The following is a 23,727-nucleotide window of genomic DNA, read 5'->3' as shown; positions in this document are numbered from 1 at the left end:
CTACACCACTGCTCAGTGCTCTGGCGAGAGGTTGCAGTTCCGGAGTGAGTGGGGTGGACTTGTTTTCAAGGTTCTTGGCAGAGCAGTAGGAGCCAATGTCGCGACGATGGTCAGCACCGTCAACTATGTGTAGCAAGCTCGTCGTATCTGCGTGCGGAAGATCGCTCGTGTTGTGTTTCGAAATGTTTCCCGTCTAGCTTGCCCACGTGAGGAATAGGTCGTCTGCTCTGCACTAGAAGTTTATCTACGTACTCAGCCACGCGCAGCTAGCTGGATCGCTTCAAAGGCGGTGGCGGCGACGTGGTGAGGGCGGCGGCAGGTGTTGAGTAGAAAAAGACCGAATGCGACGTACTGTTGAAGGCAAGGCAGGGTATGTGACTCCCATGAGCAAAAGCCGAAGATGGATGCTGGAAGAGCCGGCGTGACAAATTGATGGCCTGGTTATGTGATGGGGGTCTAGTGCTCACTTCCGTACCTAGAGGCGAGTTTTGATATCGGATAGGTACTGTAGTAACACAAGACGACGCCAGAAAGGCAAGGTGGATAAAGTGGAAGCTTAAGAACGGAACAAGGTGAAGTGGCAGTTGGGCAGTGCTTTGGGAGGGCATCCAGCGTTACAGGACGGTATGTTGATTGAGTGCCATGACCTGGGCCGTTGGAATTCTGTGGAGGTGAGGTGAGGTGAGGTGGGTGAGGTGGGTGAGCATGGAGGGGAGATTCCTGGTAGGGCTCGATTAAAGGAGGGGCCCGGGACTTCACCATACTGGTGCGGTTGACTTGCTCCCTTGCCTCCCCTCCACACAAACGGAGGATCAGGCTGTGCTTCCGGGGTCGTCTGTGCTGTGCTGGTGCCGGTGCTGGATGTCTGGCACCGTCGTCATCTTGAACAGGGATGTGAACTTTGATCCGGCATCAATCAAAATACAGCAAGCATGACATCAACAAAGAAAGTCGAACATTCTTAAACAGTACACTACACGGTACCACATACCAGGATCGAGGCCACTTCCACTTTGAGGATGGATTGAGCTGACTACGAGCCGGATCAACTGCTGGAAGCAGGCCTGGAGATTATGGTGGACACAATTGCAATTCAACTGAGAAGACACAAGGAGAACATTACAGTTTCAGTTGCCTGCCACTATTCAAATCCTCAACTTTTGCTTCTGGCCAGATCAAACACTGGGAGCTAATGAGCCCGTCGTCTAGACCAAGCGTGACAACTACTACATTTGACTTCGTATGGTTCAGGAACCTGTAGCCATCCGCCCTTAGAAGACAAGTTTTGCCCTAAATAGTCCCTCTGAACAATGGTTCTATTTCGGTGTGCCTGGAAAGTCCACTAGCCAATTCCATTTCCTCGCCAAAGTCAGCATTGAAACCCGCCATTTCATGATCCTTTGCCTCTAGCTCGTGTACTGGGACTTCAAGAGTTTCGCTACAAGGTATTCTGTTAGCACAAGCGTCGTACAAAGATTACTCATTGCCATAGGGACAAAGTGAAGGGAAGTGGAAAGGCAACATACCAATAGTTGTAAGTTGGATATTGCTAGTGCCCTCATAAATAGCACCAATCTTACTATCTCTCCACATCTTCTCGGCAATCCCCTCTCTCACAAATCCCATACCACCCATCCACTCAATGGCCTGTCCACTGACTCTTTGCGCAATTTGCGAGGCATACAACTTCGCCATAGCCGCATCTTGGACAAAGTTCTCGCCAGATTCCTTTTTCCGAGCAGCGTTATATACTAGTGCTCTCGCAGCAGCAATCTCCGTGTACGCTTGCGCAATCTGGTGCTGCATACCCTGGAAATCACCGACAAGCGTACCGAACTGCTTACGGTCGTTCCAGACGTACCTAAGAATCATCAGTTGAGCAAATTCGGAATTTGTGAGCATAGGTTCTGCTTACTTCGCAGCATTCTCAAACGCTCCAAGTGCAAGTCCGGTCATTTGGGCGGCTATACCGATTCGTCCTTCGTTGAGCAGAGCGATGGCATATTTGTATCCATCACCTTCCTTACCAAGCAGATTTCCTGCTGGTATCTCAACATCGTCGAAGTTAAGCACACAAGTACTGCTAGCCTTGATACCGAGCTTTTTCTCCTTCTTGGCTATAGAGAATCCTTTCGTGTCCTTCTCGACAATAAATGCAGTAATTCCCTTATATCCTTTGCTTGGGTCCAGGTTTGCGAAGACAATGAAGAATTCGGCTTCCATCGAGTTGGTAATCCACATCTTGTTTCCTGAGATTTTGTATCCAGATTCGGTCTTGGTAGCCTTCGTGGCAAGTGCAAAAGCATCAGATCCAGACACTGGCTCAGAAAGACAGAAAGAACCTAGCTGGTTAGCAAACGTCTTGTGAACTGAAGTAAGTGCTCCATACCGACAGTATTTGTAGCCAATTTTGGAAGCCACTTCTTCTTCAATTCTGTACTTCCATACTTCAATACCGCGGTATTAACCAGCGTATTATGCACGTCCACCATAACGCTGACACTCGGATCGACCCTAGCCAGCTCCTCAATGCCAACAATAGCCGCTGTGAAGTTCATGCCCGCGCCACCGTATTCCTCTGGAATTTCCACGCCCATCAACCCTTGTTCGAACAGCTGCTCAACGACTGAGGGGTCCATGGATTCGTTTTCATCCATCTCGCGGACTTTAGGTGCAATGACATCATTTGCGAACTTTGACACTGAGTCCGCCATGGCAGTTTCTATTTCGGACATGTGGGTAATGGGTGTAGGAGGAATCTCTGTGAGGTCGACTGCTTCATTGCGCCTTCTTGTGGTGGATGATAGAGGTCTGGCCCTACAACATCAGTCAGAATATGTATGAATTAAAGGTTCGGAATCCGGTAAGATATACTGTTGATATATCCTGCTTGCTCGAGCAGGTCTGAGAGCTGGGCGAGCAGTAGAAGCTGCCCTTTGGACCACGGGCCGTAGTATCTTTGCAATTGAAGCCATACTGAAGAATCTAGAGTAATGGAGTATGAGGGGTTGGACTGTCTTCTGAGAAGCAAAGAAACGGTTCCGAAAAGTGACGGGTGAGAACTATGAAGAATGCAGATGCATTAGATGTTGCTCCGCGGCTCGTGACGTTCGGCTTAAGAAATGGAAGTGCTTGAGACATCCGAGGCTGGACACCTCGGCAAGGAATGCCCAACCAGGGCAGCCCTTGAACCCAACGTATCCGTCCGGGGTAGAGTATTATCAGCTCCATATCGGCTCTTGTGTTTTATGAAAATTCGGGAAACAGGACCTGACCGAAACTCTATGCCGAAGTATTATTGATGGTGAAGTTCTGTCTCTTAGAAGTGTAGATGTCATCTAGTCTCTGACGGTTGAGCTCACTTGTTTATGATCGTTTCTTTTTAGTAAGGAGTGTAATTTATTTTTCTGTAAAGATAGACAACACGGTGCAGAATCCAGAGAGCCAACATATTTTTACCCACTGGCTGGTTGGCTCTTCAAGCTGGTATTTGCTTCCCTAATAAACACTAAGTCCAAGTCTCAAGCGAGAAATCAAACCCAAACATCATGTCAGACGGGTATTCTAACGCCATGAAAGCATCCGCAACGCCGCAAGCCATGTCCCAACGTTCAAACCCCTGCGTTTATCAGAGCTTGAACGCCACAGCGCCTCCGCTTGTAAATACTCAAAACTCAATGCCGAAATTGAAAAGAAATTCGTGACTATGCCGAGCCACCATAGTATCTACTCCCGCGCACTCGCAACTAACCACAGAACGGATACTCAGAAGTCGAGGAGCATCTAATTCTGAAGAAAACGTTGCAGAAAATCCCACCGAAGTTCTTTACTCGGTACTGCGCTTCTTAGGTGTAGGCAAAACGAACCAGCACCCAAGCATGACAGTGAAAAGACCAATAGCGATTGGGTGCAAGACGAACGTTCCAGCAGCTTGGGCCAAGATACCTGTTGTGAATGGAGCCACAGCCCCGCCAGAAGAACCAAAGGCACTTATAACACTCAAACTGCTAACCTGCTCCTTGCGACCAATGGCTCTCGAGAAGATGACTGTTGCGCAAGGATATACTGGTCCCAGCAACAAGCCGACGATAGAAACTGCCACGGCATTGCCTATGACGTTGGGGACCAACCAGACCAGAAGCTCAAAAATTACCGCTCCAACGACCATTCCGTAAACGAAGAGCTTTTCTCCGATCTTGTGGGCGGGGTGGGAGAGGAAGAACCGTCCGAGTGTAATACCCGCCCAGAAACCGGACGTAACATATCCCACTGATGCAGGATCCCCGTGGCGAGCCGTGATCAGGAAAGAAATAACCCAGCCAGAGATCGATACTTCTGCTCCTTGATAGGCGAAGATAAACAGTGCACCAAGAATGACAGTCTTGGATTTGAAGGATTGCAACATATTGACTAGTTGCTCTTTGATCTGAGCCTTTGGCGCTGGAGCAAGGCCTCCAATTTCCTGTCGCCGCGACGCAATGATTTCCAATGGAGTGAGGAGAGACATTCCAGCTTCAGCCTCATAGTGCCAGAATGACCATGCACCGAGGACTCCATTGAATAGGGCAATGGAGAGCGGGAGAAAATAGTACCTGCTCCAGGGCAAACTTCCTTTAGTGACCAAAGCCGTAGCTATTAACGGACCAATTATCCCTCCAACTCCGTATGATCCATGCATTGCTCCCAGCATCTTAGTGCCATTGTGTAGGTTAGCGGCAAATACATTTCCCATAGCCAGATTTATTGCCATTCCGAATCCCAGAAGAAAGAAGCAAACGACGACCACGGGCCACGGTGGTGTGCAAACAATCGGGATGTATCCGCAAATCATAAAAGTCTGCGCAACAATGAGGGTCCTGGCTCGTCCAAGGCGGGCTCGAAGGACATCGACAAAAAATGCAGCTGAGATGAAGCCGATGGCATTTGTGACGAAGATGAGAGAAACGACAGCATATCCGATATTGTAATGTCTAAGGTACGTCAGAAGAGTGGCATTAGCTAACAGAAAGAGAAACATACGTTTCCATGTAAGGAATTAAAGCTCCGGGTGCTGAGTCAGACAAGCCATTCCCAAAGTTAAGCAGACAGACAGACAGCATTCGAAATCTGTTCATTGGCGGGTAGGAGAAGCTCTGCAGCGCGTCCACCTCATGCTCATTGACTGGAGTTGGCGGACCACTCATCTCCAGGTCGTTCGGCTCTCTTGGTGTTTGGGTCCCAGAACCAGGCTGGGAGGTGCCATGAAGCCTGCTACCACATTGTAGATTTTCGAGCTCGATGGGATCCGGAATAGAGTGGTAGACTCGAGGGAATGCTTTGGCGGGGGCAGCAGGAGCTGTAGGAGCTACGTCCTTGCTTGAGGATTGCTCGATATCAATGAAAGCACCGAAAGAATGAGAACTCATACTGGTCAATACCCTGATAACGGTAGACGAATATTTGCTAGCAGCTTTCAAAGAATATGCAGGCGATGGACTAGCAGATAAAGCAGCAAGATGAAGATGTAGAATCGAAAAGGGATTGGGATAATAGAGAATTGGAAATACACCACGATAAGGAACTGGTGGGGAGAAAATTGAACCCTTAACCCACGAGTGGAGAAACTGCCCAGCAGCGATCGGTGGATGGTCACACACCCTGACACCATCAGCTTAGGTTACCAGACCTGTGAATTGGAGCTTTTAATTGACGGCCCGATTGTAATGCAGAGGACTGCTGACGGCGCAATGTGGTTCATGCCTTGCATTGTGTTGGTTCGGACAAGCTCTTGCGTGGAGGAATTCCATTGCATTAGGGCGATTGCTGAAAAATCAACGTTAGGGATTATTTTGGAGCTCCTAGGTAGTTGACTTGATTCATTCGTTCGGCAAACCTGCATTCTTTGATCCTGGCTCGAGGGGGGGGCGGCGGGCCTGGAGACTCGCCCTTTCCTTTTCCCCCGCCGGATAAGGTGAATCATTTATCCTAGCCCCATTTGCAGATCCAAAATTTATTCTCCAGAGCTCGAAATCAACACGGTTTGAAATTCGCTCAGCTGCCAGACGCGTCTCCGATTACGAACAAAACTGACCATTTGCCTTCCAGAGCTTTGCGGCATACTTTCCATACCAGGGAATCAGAATGGCAAAGCCAAAGCGCAACATCGTTGCAACTGCAGAGGAGACGTCTACCCCACCTTCTGAGGTGACAACTACCCAGTCGATCGCACGGGTAATCAAAGCCGAAGGAAACAGCTTGTACTCATGCTCGTTGCCCAATCAGAAGACCATTCTCGTTGAACTCCCATCTCGGTTTCGGAATACCATCTGGCTGAAACGTGGGGGCTATGTTCTCGTTGATACCAAGGAGGCCGATGTACGCCAGAACAAAATTGATGGTGAGATCATAAATGTAGTTCGCGACGAGCATCTGTGGAGGAAAGAACCTTATTGGTGAGCTTCTCGCATATGTACATGACTGTTGGCGCGTATTCGCTGACCTATTATCTAGGCCCAAGGAGTTCCCGAAGTCTTCTGCATATGCTGAAGATTCAGACGATGAGGAATCGACTGTCGGAAAGATGCCTCCTTCCGACCCGGAGGATGAGTACGAATAGGTTGGACGATACTTGAGCAAGATCAAGCGAACTTCTTACTCGCAGCTCCTTCGCCTTTCGGGCTCACGAAATCCGTCCGAGTGCCCCACCACATTCGCATCACAGTGGCAGCTAGTACACCAACCACAACCTTTGAGCTCACATCTGTACTTGGGTAGACATTCCAGGCCCATTCTTGAGCTGCCCATAAACCATACTGGAATATTGGGTGCATGCCACTGCGCCAGAGCAGAAATGGGGTAGCCAATGCGATATAGGCATAGAACTGGTAATGAAGGGACCGAGCAAATAACATGCCAATAGCATTGGCTGTAAGAATTGTCGTCAAGATGTAGTTCGGAGAGACTCGAATGGAAACAGCATGCTGCAATTTTCCGCATGGCTCCTGGAATTTCAGAGCATTTCTAATCAGTTCCGACCATGGCTTTTCTGCAGGCTTGAGCCATCTCGTTGTTACGAACAGCAGTAGCGTACTGGCATGTCCCACTAGCAGCGAGTATGAGAACTCCTTGCTCAAAAATGTCTCTTCTCCGAGGAATCTCCAATTGACGGTCCATCTGAACAAGAAAACCCTTGAGAACTCGAAAGCTCTGCCAAGATACCCCATTGGATTTTCCGGCAAGAATGGGAAAGCTATAACAAACTGTAGTTGTGCCATAAGGTAGGCTTGCTTGAGACTTCCTTGGAGACCTCTCCCCAGGAAGAGTACAACTCCCACAGCTGGGAGGGACAGCAATAAAGACATCTTGACTCCAATTCCCAGGCTGTATAATAGGCCCCCGATTGTCCATATGCGTCGTTGGAACATGTAGATAGCCACCCAGAGGAAGAAGACGGCGAAGCAGTCGTTAAACAGTCGGAGAACGAAGATACTATGTAGCCGTTTCGACATAACCAGCATCGGGAAGATATAGAGCGGTGCCTATTCGATGGCCCAGTCAGTAACACGCAAAGGCCAAAGCTGACATTCCCTTCTTAATTCTGCAATTCATACCTTTGCCCTCCTGTAACAAGCCATCACAACAGCCAAAGTCGCCAAATAAAGCACTCCAAAGATCCTCTGCGCGACTAGAATATTTCTTCCCTTATCCGTAAAATGATACAGAATCAAGTAAATATAGACATGCACAGCTGGGTACACCAGTGGACCCGTACCGCCTTTGATCTTCGTGTAGTCGCGCTCACCATTCACATATTGTTCAACTTGCTCCATGTATGCTTTCCAATCAATTTCCGTGTCTGTTAATGCCATCAATCAATGCTGTACTCTTGGGCTTCTAGAACAAGAACTCACAGGAGACTTTGTAAATGATCAAACTCGTGAGAAACGCATCTGCGAGCAGCAGCAGAGGGGGCACGTATCTAGAGAGAGGATGCACGCCCATTGCCAGGTCTTTTGCTTGTCGAGGATAGGAGACGTACCGCACTGGCGGACTGCTTTCGGTGGCCATAGCGAGCCTTCAGCACTGCATATCAAAACACAAATCGATGAAGAGTTGAAGTTGAAGATATGCAATCAATGGCTGAAGGGGAGTGATTTAGAGCAGATCCGAGCTCCAGACGACGCGATCCATGCAAGGCTGCTTGCCCAGCCATGGGGTAGTAACCACACTGGAATAAAAATGCTACCGCAATTCTACATGAATATAACATTCTTGACCATGCTGGAGCGAAAAGATTCAGTCTACAATTTTCCAGAATCAGTCTAGGGATCCTAAATTGTTTGTTTTCTGTCCATAAGTGGCCCAAAGATACCCTTCAAAGCTCCAAGCCATCAATAGCCAGACAACGCTAATGCATCCATTAAACCGGGGTCCAGCTTCAAGATCCGTCTTCAAGATCCGTCATCAACACCACTCTCAGTCAGAGCTCCTTCCGCCCAACTTCGTCCAAGGCTCTTCAAACCACATTAAATGATCTCTTTACGATCTCTACCAGCTCGAGGAGCTCGGAACTCCATCTCCAAAACCTTCCTCATATCCACATCAACGAAATCGTTCTCCCTCCTCCGCAACCACATCCAAAACACCCAGCAAACAGCTCCATCTAGGATCTCGAACCCCTCTTCAATCTACAGAAACATATCCGCTCCCCTCACCTCTCAGCGCCACTACTCTGCCAAGTCCTCTGCGGACTCCATAATTGAGGAGATCCAAGATCAATACGCTGTCGCGAGGGACGAATTCGAGATCAGCACTGAAGAGACGGAGAAGAAGAGCGTGTATGCACAGGCTGATCGAGAAGCTGCTAGGGAAGAACTTGATAAGCTGAAGGGGATGTATGAGAAGGCGCTGCAAGGGAGCGACGCGGAGGAGATCAAGTCCAGGATCGGGAACCGAATCAGGGAGTTGGATCACGCGGTTCAAGCACTAGAGGAGAGTGCGGTGGAGCATTAGATGGACATCTGAATGATGTGGGAGGATAATTTTTGTAATACGTATGTGTCTCCAAGAGCCTTGGTTTGTGTTGATACCTCTATTTACTCACTGCTTGGCTGTGTAGCTTGCGACTCACTAGTGAAGACGTCTTGGCGGCTCATGGATTGTTCTGAGTGACATGAACCATATGAAGATACGTTGTATGAATATAGTTCGAGGTCATCAAGATGGCTTCATAATGAAGGGATTACAATGAATCATAAATGTATATTTTGCAGAGCTGTATCAGAGATACCGGATCTCTCAGCACAACCCAACAGTACAAACAGATTTATAAAGCACTCAATTCTGAAGGGCGAACCATGGTTGGTGTAGGGGTATCGAACAATACGGATATGAAGCTGGTACATAGTTTGAGCCAAAAAAGCTGCAACTCAAGGGGTATTTCGCCTGTACAAATAAAGGCTCCTCTGTTTGCAAAACCAGCCGTGCGCCTGCTCCTTCATAAAGCAATCCAAATCGATCAGTAAATCACATATGCAGTATCCCCTACTTCATATATAATCTCCCAGCCAGAATGTGACCAAAACCAATTGGCAATTACTGGGCTGATCAGGCATCTTCATCGTCGGTCATCGTGTTGTCTGGTTCCAGCTCATCTTTCATCGACATTATGTAATTCCTCGAGGCAATGATCATGAATGCGATAGCGAACCCATTCCAAACATCCATGTCTTTATTGGTCAAATCAAGAGTTGCAAGAACCTTGGATTCGGAATCAGGCTCAGCGGAATTGTGAGTGACGAGGATGACCTTGGTTTGAGCGACGACCAAGCCATAGAGAAGTGGCAACGATCTAGAATATTTTGCTACCCCTCCAGAATCATCATCTGAGATCTTGAGGTTGACCATGTGTTGCTCGGCAAGGAATTTCATCTGGCTGGCAAGAGCTACGCCAATGAAACCAGCGGTTTGGGACGAACGAGCTGCCAAAACTGTGTGAACAGGGATGAAGCGCTTCTTTTGATAGCCACCATCTCTCTCGGCCCATTTGATGTAATTCTGAATCTCCTTTGCTACCATCTTCTCTGGATAGCCGCCAACACTGAGCTTGTCGCGGACACGAATTCCAAGGGTGATAAGTGCTTGAAGAGCTTTGATTCCTGTTCTGCTTTTAGCACTGCAAGTACTCATTTCTGGATATTATTTACCTCGGTAGCTGGGGAGACAATTGGAGTTGACAAAAGTGTTCTCCTCTTCATCAGTGAACAGAACCTCGGGGAGAGTTGGAAAGTCGATCCGCCAATCACTGGGAATGAGTGGCTCGAAACTGCGAAGGGCCAATCTCTCGTACAGGAAGAGAGCATCTGGGTGCCAGCTAGCATCGGATTTGGCCTTCAAAATATTCTCCTGAATTGTCTCAAACTCCTTTTGTCTTGCCAAGTATTCCTGGACCTTCGCCTCAGATGCTGCAGCTTCTTGAGCCTCCAAGTCAACCTCATCTTCCTCCTCGGAGTATTCCTCCTCTTCCATCACCGCGTCGCTACCCTCCTCCGCATCCCCTTCTCCGCCTTCATCTTCTGCATCGAACTCGATGTCATGCTGACCCTCCTCCTCGGAATTTTCTTCCAATTCCTCGCTATTGATCGCTGAGCTGGTTAAACTTCCTTCGGTACCAGCGGTCGAAACTTGAGAGACCGAGTCGCCTGGCGAAATGACAATCCCCTCCTCGTCATCCTCACGAACGCGCTTTCTGGGGTTCTTGGGTTGTGGTGTGGTCGGGTACTTTGAATTGAGGTGATCAAAGGTAGCTGCTTGTGCCTTTCTGCCTCGAGGCTCGGAGAGAGGGGCAAGGTACTCATGGTCTTTTGAAGTGGAGGGAGTGCCAGGACCAATTGTGCGACGGCGCTTCGCAGCTGGGGAAAGGAAGTGAACGAAGGTGTCTTTGAGTTTGAATAGCGTATCCATCTTAACTGTCTCAACTTTGAGCCAGCTATACCTCAAATGACAAGAGATTCGGTTGATTAGAGGTGAGTTGATATGAGTGGAGGGTTCTTGTTGAACAGGCAACAGTCGCTGGTATCACACCTGTAGAGATCGAGGTTGAAGAAAGGAGGAAGAGTCAAGAGGCGCATTTGTTGCGAGAAGTTTAGATTAGTAGAAGATATCTCGTTAGATGGTATCAATTGATCCATTGCTTGTGGTCGGCATGGTGGTCAACAATAGGAGGCCCAATCGTAGGTAAACTCAAGCGGCAATAGCATTAACGAAGTAAGGCCCCTCCCTAGGTACCACAGCCTTGCCAACAGGCTGTAGAAGCTGAAACCGCGCTAAACCAGCGCTAAAAAGCTATCCCTGCAAGTGCTCAAATGAAGGTTTGGGAAACAGATATGATTTCATTTCAACAAAAAAATGACATGCCTTCCCACGAAACATCTCTAGGGACCTATGGTCCTATTGCAGTTATGTCTCAGCTAGCCACAGCTTCCAAGTGGAATTAGGTACAACGCATCAGCGAAACTACATTAAATACACAAATCTGGTTAAAAGTCCCCAAAATACAAGCTTCAAAATAGCTACAAGAAGATGAGTGACAGCTTAAGTCCCTCAAATACACTTCAGCATCACTTCAATGACCTGAAATTCAAGGATCAAATAGTTAAATACGACTATGAAGTGCTAACCTCACCTTCACCGCTTCCACTCTACCTTGACAAGACATCGCAGGACTCCTCCACGAGCTCTGTTCTTAACCTAAGCACTCTTCGACGCTGCTGGCTGCAATCGTTCCTCTGCCTTGCTAGATATCTGGAATTTTCTGTCCAGAACCTTGCCCAGTGCGTCTTATCCTAAAATTCTACCGCACCCTTATGCTCGTGGGTATCTTTCATCGGCGTTACGGTCGCTCAGGACGTATTTCTAGCAAAGGCCTCCTGTCAAAGATACGTAGCGCAATAATCCACATCCACTCAATTACCAGAAGTTTCGTTCCATGTTTGGCCGTGGTGTTGGTAATCATATTCCGAGCCCAGCTCAAAGACTGTGATTCTCATATGCACTACCTATTCGTGATACAGTGACGTGCTTCCACACCTTCGCTTAAACGTAAGCATAGAAAGGGGAAGGGGCGAGATTTTGTAAACAATTCAATGCATTGCGAGCTGAAATATGAAAGAGAAGAAAGGGACAGAAAAAAGAGTGAGAAATCTCGTGCATTTCAAATTGAATTCACTACCAGCTTGCATATAATGTGTACGGTTCATTCTCATCTTCATGTGCAATAGCTAATTTCTATTCCTTCGTGACAGGGGCGATGGGCTATGAATCGTTAGCAGACTTATCCAGTTGAATCTCTTAACAGGAATGTACCTTCTGCCACTCAACGTGTTGTTGCTGCCCAGCGTGTGACATCAACCAGACATCACTAGGGCTGTGGACACCCTTTGGTCCACCCAAGAAGTTGTGTGGGAAGCCAATATCGAACGCATTTGCTTCCTCGATAGCATTGATATCTTCTTCTGTCAATGTCAAACTCAACCCTTCAATATTACCCTTCAGGTGATCAATTTTGCGTCCCCCGATAATGGGAAAGACATATGGCGTCTTCTGCATCACATAGGCCAAAGCGACACTCGTGATTTGCGTCTTCTTGGCAGTGGCGATCTTCTCAAGTACTCTGCTGATTTTAATGGCAGCCTCACTCGCCTGTCCCATCTTACGACCCTCCTGGCTCTTGCGCTGATCATCGGACTTGAAGTTCCCGCCTCCGAGGGCTCCCCATGGAGCCAAACCCATACCTTCGTCACGACACATGGGAATGATATCGCGCTCGAAGTCACGGTGCTCTGCACTCCAACGTCCCTGATAGACGGAGAATTGACGGAGATGGTTCTGACGGGCGTACTCGTTGGCTTTGGAAACAATCCACGCTGGGGTATCTGAGATTCCAAGATAGAGGACTTTGCCCGCAGCGACGAGATGGTTCAAAGATTGCATAAGCTCGGGGATAGAGCAAGTGAAATCCCACCAGTGAACATAGAGCTGTGCACTGATTAGAAATACTCAGAGCAGATGAACTATCGATCCGTTCTTACAAGATCGATGTAACTTGTCTGCAACTTCTTCAAGCTAGCTTCGACGGATAAGTGCAGTGACTTGGTTCCGTTCCCAGCAGTGTTGACGATGATCTCCTTTCCACCACCATAACCGGTTCTAAAGCAAGTCGTGAACTTGGTAGCAATAACCAGTTGGTCTCTATTGCCTCGCTTCTTCATCCACTCTCCGATCCACATCTCCGACTCCTCTTTCTACTTGATGGTCAGACTGGTCAGAGGATCATATGTTGGAAGTATCTCTAACCTGATAATTATTGGCAGTGTCGATAAAGTTTCCTCCAGACTCGTAGAAGAAATCCAGAATCTCCTCGGAGGTCTTTTGATCGCACTCCCCCATGAAATCTTTCCTAGGAATTGTTAGTAGTACTACGACACTGGCATGGCGACTTGAAGGTTACCAGGCGTCTCCAAAGTTCATGGCCCCGAGGCACAATGGGCTAACACGAATCGAAGCAGTTGGCGAGAGCATCCGATAGTAGCCAAGGGCTGTTTTTGGTGGTGGTGGGGCTGCAAATGCCATATTGATAGATGAATATGTTGAGACGAGATACGTTTGTATGGGAATTTGGTGTCAGTTGGTTCTTGATGTAAGCTAAAGAAGATAAGAGGGTATGAGTTCAACCACAGACGCCGGGGCTGGAACAGTACTTATAGGAATTTCATGATCTCATAGGCGAACCAAAGCCACCCCTCACTTACTGAAGACTATCCATACCACTCTCTAACTCCGCCGAAGTCCCGACACTTGCATCGTCGTTTGGGAGCTCCAGGTACGTGTGAACGGCCTTGAGAAACTTAACATTCCAGCTTCTCTGATTGGACAGAGGAGGCAAATAGAGTTCTTCGGGTGTTCTTTCTCGTGTCTCAGTGATGCCACTTCCTGGACTGGATGCACTGTCGTCTGTGCTGCCCCACATCATGACCTTAAATCCGACATTTACGCTGCGTACCTAGGTACTCTTCAGCTGTCGATGTGTAATGGTCATCAACGGTAAGGCTAATTCCAAAGCGGAAATTTTTGTAATTCTGCATTTGTTATACCGATCACAAGGTTCGGCAAGGGACATGCAGGATAAGCGCTCGAGAGGTACAGATCCCCACTGAGCATGTCGATTCTTTAAGGTACTGACGAGAGAGCAGTACGCATGCTCTCCGAAACCGAGCAATCGGGAAAGCTGAGCAGAGCAATCGCATGCTATCAAGACATCGCTTCTGTCAGCTCTCAACTGGTCCTCTTTCTTCGGCTCGATTGTCCCGATTCCCGGATCCGAGGATTCTAGAATAAACAAAGCAAAAACCCGAGGCCAAGTCAAAGCTCCCCCTCTCACTCGAAAGGTTTTTTGAACGCTTGTATGACATGTGGGCAAGGGTGTTCCTTTTGCTTTCTACATCGCTTCAAACTCCTTGTCCACATGTCATATAAGTGTTCAAAATATCTTTGAAAACATTTCGGGCAACTCGTACCTACCTACCGAAAGCCCGCAAGGGCGAGTCTAGGATTCGGCCGAGTCACGTGTCTCTCTGAAAGTCCAAAAGGTCTGTTAGTAGGCGGAGCTAGGAGGCCGCCGAAAAATGGATCCAAGATAAATACTTTTCCCCCGCTCTTACTCCAACTTTTTTTCTCCATAACTCATCCTTGTTTGTCTCTTTCAGCGCTCAAAACATTATTGTGAGTCTCTTTATATATTTTGGTGTAGCGAATGCAAGGCGAGGGAAAACATTTAGCAGAGGCCAGCTGCTCGAAAAAATACCAACCCTCCAACAATGAATTCCCATCTGCCAAGTCCCCACTCCGCACTGTTGACAAGACGGGAGTGAAGGATGCCGACCCCTTTATCACAGGCCCGCCGTTGATTGAGGCAGCTTCGACTCCAGCCGTCAATGGCTCCGGTATACCTGAAAAGACCAAGGCACCCGATACCGATAGTTCGTCAAATACCGACGAAGAGAAAGATGATTTCCCTGAAGGCGGGTTACGAGCGTAAGCGACCCCACTCTTTGACATTGCCTGGTGCATTTTGGAAGCATTCATCGTCGACAATATGACAACCGACAAGCTGCATCTCACTTCAACTTATTTTGTCAATCAAAGCTGACTTTGATTTAGTTGGCTCGTTGTCTTGGGATCCTTCTGTGGCTCGTTTTCGGTCTTTGGAATAATTAACAGCACTGCTGTCTTGCTCGAGTACTTTAGTCATCATCAGCTACAAGAAAATGATGAGAGTCAGATCGGATGGATCTTCGGACTTGCTCTCTTCTTGACTTTCTTCTGCGGTGCTCCTATTGGACCTATCTTTGACTCGTACGGACCAAGAGCCTTGATATTCTGCGGGAGCGTCCTCTTGGTAGCTTCTATGTTCCTACTTGGACTCTGCACTGGTGAGTAGTATCTAGATCTCACTTTACCTCAATTACTAACCGAGATTAGAATATTGGCACTTCATCATGGTCTATAGTGTCCTGAACGGCATTGGTGGTTGTCTAATCAACACCCCTTGTATCGCCTCAATTGGTCATTTCTTCCTCGTCAAGCGTGGCAATGCCACGGGTATAGCCATGACAGCTGGATCAATTGGCGGTATCATCTTCCCATTGATGTTACAACGGCTATTTCCAAGGGTTGGCTTCGCTTGGGCCACTCGGATTCTTGGATTCATTCTCGTCTTCCTCCTCCTACTGGCAAATTTGCTGGTTCGAAGCAGACTTCCTCGGAAACCAATGGTGAGCTTCAAGAGCGTGTCGCCAGAATTTAGTCTCTTTTATAAAGACATGCCGTTTGCACTTGTGTCGTTTGGGATTTTTTTGATGGAATGGGGAATTTTCGTTCCATTGACGTACATTACTTCATATGCCACGTCTCATGGACAGAGCTCATCCTTTGGATTTCAGATCATTGCCATATTGAATGCAGGATCCTTCTTTGGACGGTTCTTCGCTGGATTGGTCGCCGACATGATCGGAAGGATGAACACACTCATTCTCAGCATTGGGCTCTGTATCATTGCTTGTCTCGCACTATGGCTTCCAGCAGGAAATTCCAGCGCGATGCTTATCGTCTTTGCCATCATCCTCGGATTCGTGAGCGGCAGTAATCTAAGTCTCAGTCCTGTCTGTGTCGGACAGCTATGCAAGACCGAGCACTACGGTCGCTACTTCGCAACTTGCTGGATGTTCGTAGCCTTTGGCACGCTTACTGCTCTTCCAATTGGCGGAAAGATCCTTACTTTGATGGATGGAGACTACACGGGACTGATCGTTTTTGCTGCTGCCTCCTACCTTGGCGCTGCTCTATGTCTCATCGGCGCCAGGGTGTTAAAAGTTGGGTGGAAGCTGAACGTGATCTACTAAGTGCATGAGGGGATATGAAGGACGGTACTGCCCGAAAAATCGGAGATTATAGGTGGAAATTGGTATCGTGTATAGAGGCAGGGGAAGTTCGTTTTGATGAAATCTTGGGAGGTTGGAAGTTAGTTGATGGAGATCATTCATAAGTTTTCGCGAGTCACTTTTGAAGCCGTCGTCTTCTCATTTATAGCTTTTCCTTCTGATTTACAAACGCACAAACTCTACGTCCTGTAATGATACATTTACACTAACTGAAGATAGCAATAGTAAAAATTGTCGTTAGTAATTACCCACATCAACTTTGTACCCCTTTTTGTGATCCTTTGTTTCGAAACCCTCAGGCCAGTTTTCTATAAAAGGAGGGCAGCCTCAACTAGTTCATGAAGCACAAGCAATCGTAGCGCAACGGGATGACGGTAGACGGCTGGACGACCTACGGGATGTGACTCGTGCGAGTCAACCAACGATCGCAAGTATCCACAGCTTACAGTAATTAAAAAACAATTCGGAGGAACGTGAATCGGCAGCCGTAAAGCCAACGGACAAGAAAAGGAAGTCACATCTCCTGATCCTCAAAGAGGTGCGTGTGTTGAAATCGCTTAGATTATTTTTGGAACCTTCGCCTATTTGTTTTGACCCGAGACCTCCTCAGCGACTCTCATGTACCCAAATAAAGCTTTTTACTATCGTTCCATCAGTCTCGCAGCCACAACTTTACATCAACATCTACGTGTCACAGCCCAGCTAACACAACGCCTAGAAAAACTGTCCCCCAGGTTGTGGCTCTGCTACCTAGTACCGCGAGACAAGATCGCAAAAAAATATTGCAAAGCCCCCCGGCCCTTGGCCCGGGAATGAAGTGCGCCGCAAACTTTGCAAAGGCTTGACAGGGCTGATAGCTACAAACTAGCAAGACTAACCGCAAACAAGATGCAACAAAAACCAAAAATATGGAGCGACGTGTACATATACGAGATTAAACCACTGAAAAGTAAGCTAGTAACTACCCAAAAGAGTTGTGGCTGCGAGATCTCCTTTTTGTTCCGATCGAATGCTACCAAGTGATTTTACGGCTCTAAGAGATAGTCTACAAACCGGGAAGAAGACCCCGAAGAGCTGGGTAAGATATGGCTCTCCGAGGGACAAAAACGGATAGGCGTCATAGCCAACAATTGACCGTTGCCTGATTGCGGCGTAAGGGTGTTATCAGCGGTGGACTCTCTTCTTCATGTCATATATCGGTTCGCCAAGCCTCGCTTACAGCTCATCATAACAACAACAAAGATTACATTCACGCCACATGGTACTTATTTCCTGATAAGTGAACTCCACCATTTTGAGCGATTGGATAGAATGATGTTTGATGATAATGTCCTCGATCCACGTGGACGAATATATTATCCTTTATTTTGCCACGCAAAATAAATATGCACGAAGCTGACTAAGGAAGTATGATCTCACACTCGCCGGCTGAACGGTTAGAAAATCACCCGTACGGTACTACAATAAGAACTGCAGTGCAGTTTCCGAACGACGAGTTTATTTTGAAACCTACCTGATATCTCGCACATCACAACCATGCATTTCCCATCATTTAAAAGCTCGACCCCAAAGCCCTCACACCCAACCACAACATCACCATGGACAATGCCCATAATCACGTCCATTGGAGAATTCACACAAATAATCGAAGACCATCACCATCGTCGAGCAATTATCTTTATCACTACCCCTCATTGTCAAGATCTCAGCCCAGAGGAGCTCGCGTGGTGTCGCAACTACCAAATTCTCACCGACAATTACTTGTTTAAGACCGACTTTGACCTTTGGCCTGTTGTACAAGAGCACGTTACGCCGAAAGTGAGGCCTTGTTGGATCACGTTCCACAAGGGGAAGGAAACTGGGTGGGTTGGAGGTGGGCTCAGGAGGTTCGTGGAGATGCATCGGGAAAGGGACGCGTCGCGGTGAGAGTTTGTAAGAGAGGCGTTTCAACAGTGCCAACTTCGAGCCACCAAGCACCTAAACGATTCAGAGGTGGGGGGGAAGGGCTCCAAAATCAAATCAGCAAACATGCTTATCGATGAAAGTAATGATCCAGGAGTGTCGCGGCAGAAGAGGTGTATGAGCTGTCCAGCAGTAAGAATTAATTTTGTCTGATAGAGCAGATATGACCGAGAGAGCCCATTTCAATCTTTGTACTTTTTTGCCCTTCGTTTCCCTTTCTTTGTCTATACTGTAAGCGAGGGAGAATTTCCAAAGACGTTAAATTTGGCTGAGGCTGAGAATTAACAAATGCAAGCGATTGTGCTCCTGGACAGGGCTGCAACTTTTCACTTCTTGAACACCCAACTCTTGCTGTAATCTCGCCTCGGCCAACCCTCAATAGGACTCCGCGAAGTCATAGCCACAAATGATGAGGAGCTAAGCCACAGTTCAGCACGAACTTCTTGACCAGGACTATCCACCTGATATCTTCGGATGGTAATGAGCTACACTCCTCCTACACGATATGGACAGACAGTCTGAACGACCTTGACCATCAATCTATGTATTTTAAGAGAGACACAAGTATTCAAAGCGGAATTCCAATTTGGCAGGTTTGCGTGGCTCCAAAAAAGCATATTGAATGGGTGGAGAGCACTGGATATATTTGTGGTATCTCCGCTTGTTACAATATATCTACAAGATATCCGACGACATCACCCAGCCACCACCTGCCTCCCAAACTCCACAAACCATGCTACCCCGCCAGGCCCCCGCTGACCTCGCTTCCTATATATATTCCAAACCGATCTAACATGTCCAAATGCCCACGATGCCGTCCTTCCGCCCTTCGGTTAAGTAGCCATCCTTGATTCTAACCTTTTCTACAATTGCAGGTGTCTTTCCATCTTCCTCGGCAGTCACACCTGCTCCACAATCCCAGTGGCGGCCATCGCTTTTATCGTACACCTTAACTACGTCTTCGCCTGCTGCTGTTACAATTCTGCGGTTATCAAACATCATGCTAGTGATAGGCGCATCATATGCATACGCATCGAAAATTGCTCCTGTCCTGAGATCCCAAATCTAAAACTTGTGTCAGCACATATTCGAAACTCTGGACGTAAAGATAGGTGCTTACTCTCACGCTGCGATCTAAGCTACCTGTAATCAAATGTACATCATCGAATTGCAGACAAGTGACAGGACCCGTGTGGCCAACCAAACTTCGATGAACCTGTCCACTCCGCAAGTCCCAAAGGCGAACCATGCCATCCGCTGTTCCACATGCCAGAGCAGCATCAAAAACTTGGACAGCTCCAACAAAGTCAGCTGAGCCATCAGGCACTTTGCCAGTCTGGCGCCATGCTCCCTCACTAGACCCCATAGTTGCTGAGGCTTGTGCTGCTGCCCACATCACGTCCAGGGTTTGTACACAACGTCCCTTCTCAAGATCCCACTGCCGTAATGTCTTGTCAGCTGACCCGGATATGAGAGTGTCTCCTTTGAAATGCAACGCGGTTATCTCATCAACATGGGCCTCTAAAGTGAAGAGTGGACAGTCTCCCATGGTTCCCGGGGGTGGCTCAGGTTCCTCGTCCTCAGGATTACCGAATGCCAAATGATCCTCATCATCTTCACCATCCTTATTAATCCGGTTGTCTTGAGGATCGTAACGTGCTTTGCTCAGGTCCCAAAGTCGAATAGTTGCGTCCATCGATCCTGTTGCCACAATGTTGTCCTCGACTTGAAGAGTTCTGACAGATGCAGTGTGTCCTTCCAATAGTCCTATACAGCGTCCCGCGTTCAGGTCCCACACCCGTACGGTATCATCTAGAGCAGAAGTAACCATGGTACCAAATGGGACATCGAAGTCCAAGGCTGTTATTGAATCGTTATGGGCACGAAGCTCTCGAATCTTGGACCCAGGCTCAAAGTGCTCGTGTAGAATTGGCATCGACTTTCGCCTTATGGTTTTATGGCGTTTTGCGCGGGTAGGAGTTGTGTTCTCCGCCGGAAGTTTCTCATATATTGACTCGGACATGAACTCAGTATCCGTACTTGGATTTTCCAAATTCAGATCCTGGTCCTCCTCTGACTTTGCAGCTTCAGCGAACGCTGCAGCATCGTCTAATTGTTCTTGTGCGTCGTCTAACCGGTTTTCAACGTCCAAAACTATTGAAAGTGAGTAAATGTCCCGGAAACAAAAGAGCTTCCACTAACTGTCATGTTCTAACATGGCCTCTTCTTGCTCCAGCCCCGCCAACCTATCCAAAACTATCTTCCTCATATAATTGAGATTAGATATCTTGTTATCTATCTCCCTTATCTCACTACTTGCCATATTCTTTCGAATTCCCATCATCTCGAGGCGATGATTAAGAGAGTTCTGTTCCTTTCTGAGCTTCGCAATAGATGGCGGACTGTCTGAGTCGGACTTATCATCCTCGAGCAGCTTTCTACCTCTCGATATTCGCCTCTTGTGCTTTTTGCCATCTGGACTGCTCTCTGGCAATGTGGCCTGGAAACCTTGGAACAAAGAGTATGCATTATCGTTATCAGGAATATTGGCCAGAAGTTCGTCAGGTAAGTATGTCAGGGCGCGATACTGGATCTCCGAGGTCGAAAGCTTCGAGCGGACGAGATCCGTAGGCGATGTTTTGGCAAACGAGAACACACTTCTCTGCAAATTCGGCCGTCTCAATTGCTTCTGTAAGTCGCTCATTGCATTTTGGTAGTGGGTAGAGGATGTCGGGTCTAACGGTCCCATCAGGTGTCCGGCTGTCGTGGTTACTTTCCTCCCGAAAGCTTCTAAACCTCGCGTCTGGCGTATATTAGCAGATAGAGTCACTGAGGGCTGGAAAACTCACGGATATGAGGGCATCATCGTCCCCATCCATTGAAGCGCCATTGCGGCTAGAGCTCGCCATGCGTGCTGTCCTACGCTATGCGCCAGCACATACGCGGTATGTTGCTATCTGATCACTGAGCAGAGTTGGGTAGCCAAAGGGCGTGTTAGAATGGTGATGGCCGAAGTTGAGTATATTCGTTGGTCTAGGTACTCGTGCTCGTGCTCGTGCTCTTTCTCCCTCGATGATGGCTTCCAAGGTTGAAGCTGTCAAGCCATCGAGTGGCTGAATATCGGCAAGCGGCCGCGCGACCCTGGGCTCTGACTTCCAACTCAGAGAGTTTGCTTGTCTTCTACTAAATACTCCGTGAGCAGACAAAACGACGACAATTAATTGCCTTGTTATCTCCGGGCTGTCTCGTTCCTCTAAGGTCAACATCAACTCTTGGTAAACCTTCAGCCCTTTTCCAACACTCAGCTCCAAAACCTGTTGCTCTGAGAGTGCTTTGCTACCCCACTTGAACTAAATATGGACACTGCCATCGACCTTTCCGATGTCTCCAAGGCCTTGGATCTTTCCAATATTCGATTCCAGCTCATGTAAGAGGTACAGACTTTACCCATGGTCAGAAGAAAATTAATTTGTTTGGCTTTGGCAGTCGGTTGGAAGATACCATCACATTTCATCTCATCGAGAGAGTACAGTTCCCCTTCAATGGCACAATCTATAAGCCCGGCGCCCTCAAGATTCCCAACAGCGACCTCAGCTTTCTCGATTGGACACTACGCGAACGAGAGAAGCTAGACTCCCTAATCAGAAGATTCGAATCGCCAGACGAATACCCCTTCTTCAAAGAAAGTCTACAAAAGCCTATCCTACAACCTCTTCACTATCCCAAGATACTTCACAAGAACGATGTCAACGTGAACGAGAAAATAAAGCAGAGCTATATCGAGCATTTTCTCCCAGCAGCCTGTGCTGATTTTGGCCGGGAAGATCGGGGTGAGACTGAGGAGAATTACGGTTCATCTGCGACAGCCGATATCGCTTGCCTACAGGCGCTGTCACGACGAATTCATTTTGGCAAGTTTGTGGCAGAGTCAAAGTTCCAGTCGGAGAAGGAAAAGTTCACAAAGTTAATACAAGCTGGAGACCGCGAAGGAATTGGAGCTGCTATCACAAATGAGGCCGTGGAGAAAAAGGTTCTGGAGCGGCTAGGTCTGAAGGCTAGGACGTATGGCACAGATCCCAGTATAGGTGCTGATGGACAAGGAAAGATTAATGTGGACGCCGTTGTTGCGATGTACAAGGACTTTGTCATACCACTTACCAAGGAAGTGGAGGTTGAGTACTTAATGCAGCGGCTGGAGTGAGAGGAGGCCACTGGCAGTATATTATTGACCACCATTGAGATACTCGCCGATCGCTTTTGAAGCTCCCTCAAACTTGCTTGCCTCAATCACAATTATCGATCCTTGTGGCTTGATACCCATTTCAGAGAACGCCCGCTTGCTATCCGCCATGCCCTCACCCTCATCCTTGGTGTACTCAAACGAGCCCGATACCAAAGCATGCTTTTGAAGTACCTCGTCCTCGGGGTGGAAGTAGAACACCTCTCGGCTAGCCTTGACTGCTTTGTTCTTCTTCGTCCGTGGTGCATCCTCCTGATCTAAGCTCGAGGAAATCTCGTTATAAGTCTTGGATAGAATCAGGTAGTGGGTAAACTCGTATGGCTCTCTGTCCTCAACAGCTGCTTCGATCTCGTCGATGAGCATAGTGTACATCGGCGGCGCAATCTCCGCAGGGACGTTTATCAAGCGTTCACCAAGAACGAGACCGACTTGACAGGAAGATGTGAGAAGACTACCGAGTGGTGCCAAGGATGGGCTCGACTTAGACTTCTCAACAAGGTACTCAATAAGGTCTTTTATTACCTTCTTCTCTCGATGCTCGTGAAGATTGAGAATCGTAAGAAATGCATATGCATCAGTCTCATCTCCATCAACCTTAACAGTTGATCCGACCGTAGGCTGTGACAGGATGAGGTCGGCGAGAGCAGAAAGATCGAACAGCTGAGAATCGACATCAAGCAACTGTCTTAGAAGACTTTTGAGACCATGGAAGTCGACCTCTGGCTTGAAATTGAACCATTCGAATTCAACATTGACCATATCCACATCCTATGGAGGAGTTAGTGTTGGTGCGGAAATCATATGCGGGGTACCTTACATCGTCACTGCCACTATCATTATCACCTCCTTGTGCTGAAGGTGCCTCTGGGAGAACTTCTGGATCTCTATTCCTCTTTTTGACCATCTTTGCTGTTTTGTTGAAGGTGCCTGTCAAGAAGCAGAAGCAGGATGGCCAGAATAATTTCTTCAATATCGGCGCTATCTCCATGTGATCTTATCTTAGTGCGCTATCGAAAATTCCTAAATTAAACCCCTCCAAATTTCCCCCTC

At 47.8% G+C, this 23,727-nt stretch overlaps 12 protein-coding genes across 12 annotated transcripts; 5 read left to right on the top strand and 7 right to left on the bottom strand.

The window, feature by feature from the left end:
- Positions 1-1,406: 1,406 nt before the first annotated feature.
- On the bottom strand, positions 1,407-2,975 carry ONS95_011207 (uncharacterized protein; the record flags this gene model as incomplete). The annotated part of the gene is made up of 5 exons (XM_058504807.1): positions 1,407-1,438; positions 1,527-1,861; positions 1,916-2,342; positions 2,390-2,817; positions 2,875-2,975. The coding sequence occupies 5 exons, from the start codon at positions 2,973-2,975 to the stop codon at positions 1,407-1,409; spliced, it is 1,323 nt and encodes a 440-aa protein (XP_058359363.1).
- Positions 2,976-3,826: 851 nt separating this feature from the next.
- Positions 3,827-5,405, bottom strand: ONS95_011206 (uncharacterized protein; the record flags this gene model as incomplete). Its single annotated transcript, XM_058504806.1, has 2 exons — positions 3,827-4,970; positions 5,020-5,405. The coding sequence occupies 2 exons, from the start codon at positions 5,403-5,405 to the stop codon at positions 3,827-3,829; spliced, it is 1,530 nt and encodes a 509-aa protein (XP_058359362.1).
- A 715-nt stretch (positions 5,406-6,120) lies between these two features.
- Positions 6,121-6,595, top strand: ONS95_011205 (uncharacterized protein; the record flags this gene model as incomplete). The annotated part of the gene is made up of 2 exons (XM_058504805.1): positions 6,121-6,431; positions 6,490-6,595. 2 exons carry the CDS (start codon positions 6,121-6,123, stop codon positions 6,593-6,595), a joined length of 417 nt encoding a protein of 138 aa, XP_058359361.1.
- A 22-nt stretch (positions 6,596-6,617) lies between these two features.
- Positions 6,618-8,046, bottom strand: ALG3_1 (dolichyl-P-Man:Man(5)GlcNAc(2)-PP-dolichol alpha-1,3-mannosyltransferase; the record flags this gene model as incomplete). The annotated part of the gene is made up of 3 exons (XM_058504804.1): positions 6,618-7,517; positions 7,590-7,834; positions 7,890-8,046. 3 exons carry the CDS (start codon positions 8,044-8,046, stop codon positions 6,618-6,620), a joined length of 1,302 nt encoding a protein of 433 aa, XP_058359360.1.
- A 462-nt stretch (positions 8,047-8,508) lies between these two features.
- ONS95_011203 (uncharacterized protein) lies at positions 8,509-8,991 on the top strand (the record flags this gene model as incomplete). The annotated part of the gene is made up of 1 exon (XM_058504803.1): positions 8,509-8,991. One exon carries the CDS (start codon positions 8,509-8,511, stop codon positions 8,989-8,991), a length of 483 nt encoding a protein of 160 aa, XP_058359359.1.
- A 594-nt stretch (positions 8,992-9,585) lies between these two features.
- Positions 9,586-10,941, bottom strand: ONS95_011202 (uncharacterized protein; the record flags this gene model as incomplete). Its single annotated transcript, XM_058504802.1, has 2 exons — positions 9,586-10,136; positions 10,185-10,941. The coding sequence occupies 2 exons, from the start codon at positions 10,939-10,941 to the stop codon at positions 9,586-9,588; spliced, it is 1,308 nt and encodes a 435-aa protein (XP_058359358.1).
- Positions 10,942-12,141: 1,200 nt separating this feature from the next.
- On the bottom strand, positions 12,142-14,173 carry ONS95_011201 (uncharacterized protein). The gene is made up of 6 exons (XM_058504801.1): positions 13,741-14,173; positions 13,487-13,666; positions 13,333-13,435; positions 13,068-13,280; positions 12,343-13,014; positions 12,142-12,291 (listed from the first exon to the last, which is right to left on the bottom strand). The coding sequence occupies exons 2-6, from the start codon at positions 13,606-13,608 to the stop codon at positions 12,265-12,267; spliced, it is 1,137 nt and encodes a 378-aa protein (XP_058359357.1). The 5' UTR covers positions 13,609-13,666; positions 13,741-14,173; the 3' UTR covers positions 12,142-12,264.
- Positions 13,927-17,707, top strand: ONS95_011200 (uncharacterized protein). Its single transcript, XM_058504800.1, has 4 exons — positions 13,927-14,175; positions 14,229-15,069; positions 15,196-15,467; positions 15,517-17,707. The coding sequence occupies exons 2-4, from the start codon at positions 14,789-14,791 to the stop codon at positions 16,434-16,436; spliced, it is 1,473 nt and encodes a 490-aa protein (XP_058359356.1). The 5' UTR covers positions 13,927-14,175; positions 14,229-14,788; the 3' UTR covers positions 16,437-17,707.
- A 304-nt stretch (positions 17,708-18,011) lies between these two features.
- ONS95_011199 (uncharacterized protein) lies at positions 18,012-18,401 on the top strand (the record flags this gene model as incomplete). Its single annotated transcript, XM_058504799.1, has 1 exon — positions 18,012-18,401. One exon carries the CDS (start codon positions 18,012-18,014, stop codon positions 18,399-18,401), a length of 390 nt encoding a protein of 129 aa, XP_058359355.1.
- Positions 18,402-19,226: 825 nt separating this feature from the next.
- MDV1 (Mitochondrial fission protein) lies at positions 19,227-21,346 on the bottom strand (the record flags this gene model as incomplete). Its single annotated transcript, XM_058504798.1, has 4 exons — positions 19,227-19,502; positions 19,558-20,591; positions 20,640-21,240; positions 21,287-21,346. 4 exons carry the CDS (start codon positions 21,344-21,346, stop codon positions 19,227-19,229), a joined length of 1,971 nt encoding a protein of 656 aa, XP_058359354.1.
- A 447-nt stretch (positions 21,347-21,793) lies between these two features.
- On the top strand, positions 21,794-22,638 carry ARO7 (chorismate mutase aro7; the record flags this gene model as incomplete). Its single annotated transcript, XM_058504797.1, has 2 exons — positions 21,794-21,864; positions 21,924-22,638. The coding sequence occupies 2 exons, from the start codon at positions 21,794-21,796 to the stop codon at positions 22,636-22,638; spliced, it is 786 nt and encodes a 261-aa protein (XP_058359353.1).
- Positions 22,639-22,659: 21 nt separating this feature from the next.
- Positions 22,660-23,436, bottom strand: BCP1 (Mss4p nuclear export; the record flags this gene model as incomplete). Its single annotated transcript, XM_058504796.1, has 1 exon — positions 22,660-23,436. One exon carries the CDS (start codon positions 23,434-23,436, stop codon positions 22,660-22,662), a length of 777 nt encoding a protein of 258 aa, XP_058359352.1.
- Positions 23,437-23,727: the final 291 nt, after the last annotated feature.

This window comes from Cadophora gregata (genome assembly GCF_030347475.1).
Source record: "Cadophora gregata isolate MNR1 chromosome Unknown scaffold_5, whole genome shotgun sequence".
Taxonomy (NCBI): Eukaryota; Fungi; Ascomycota; class Leotiomycetes; order Helotiales; family Ploettnerulaceae; genus Cadophora; species Cadophora gregata.
This window is presented reverse-complemented; position numbering and strand designations above follow the sequence as displayed.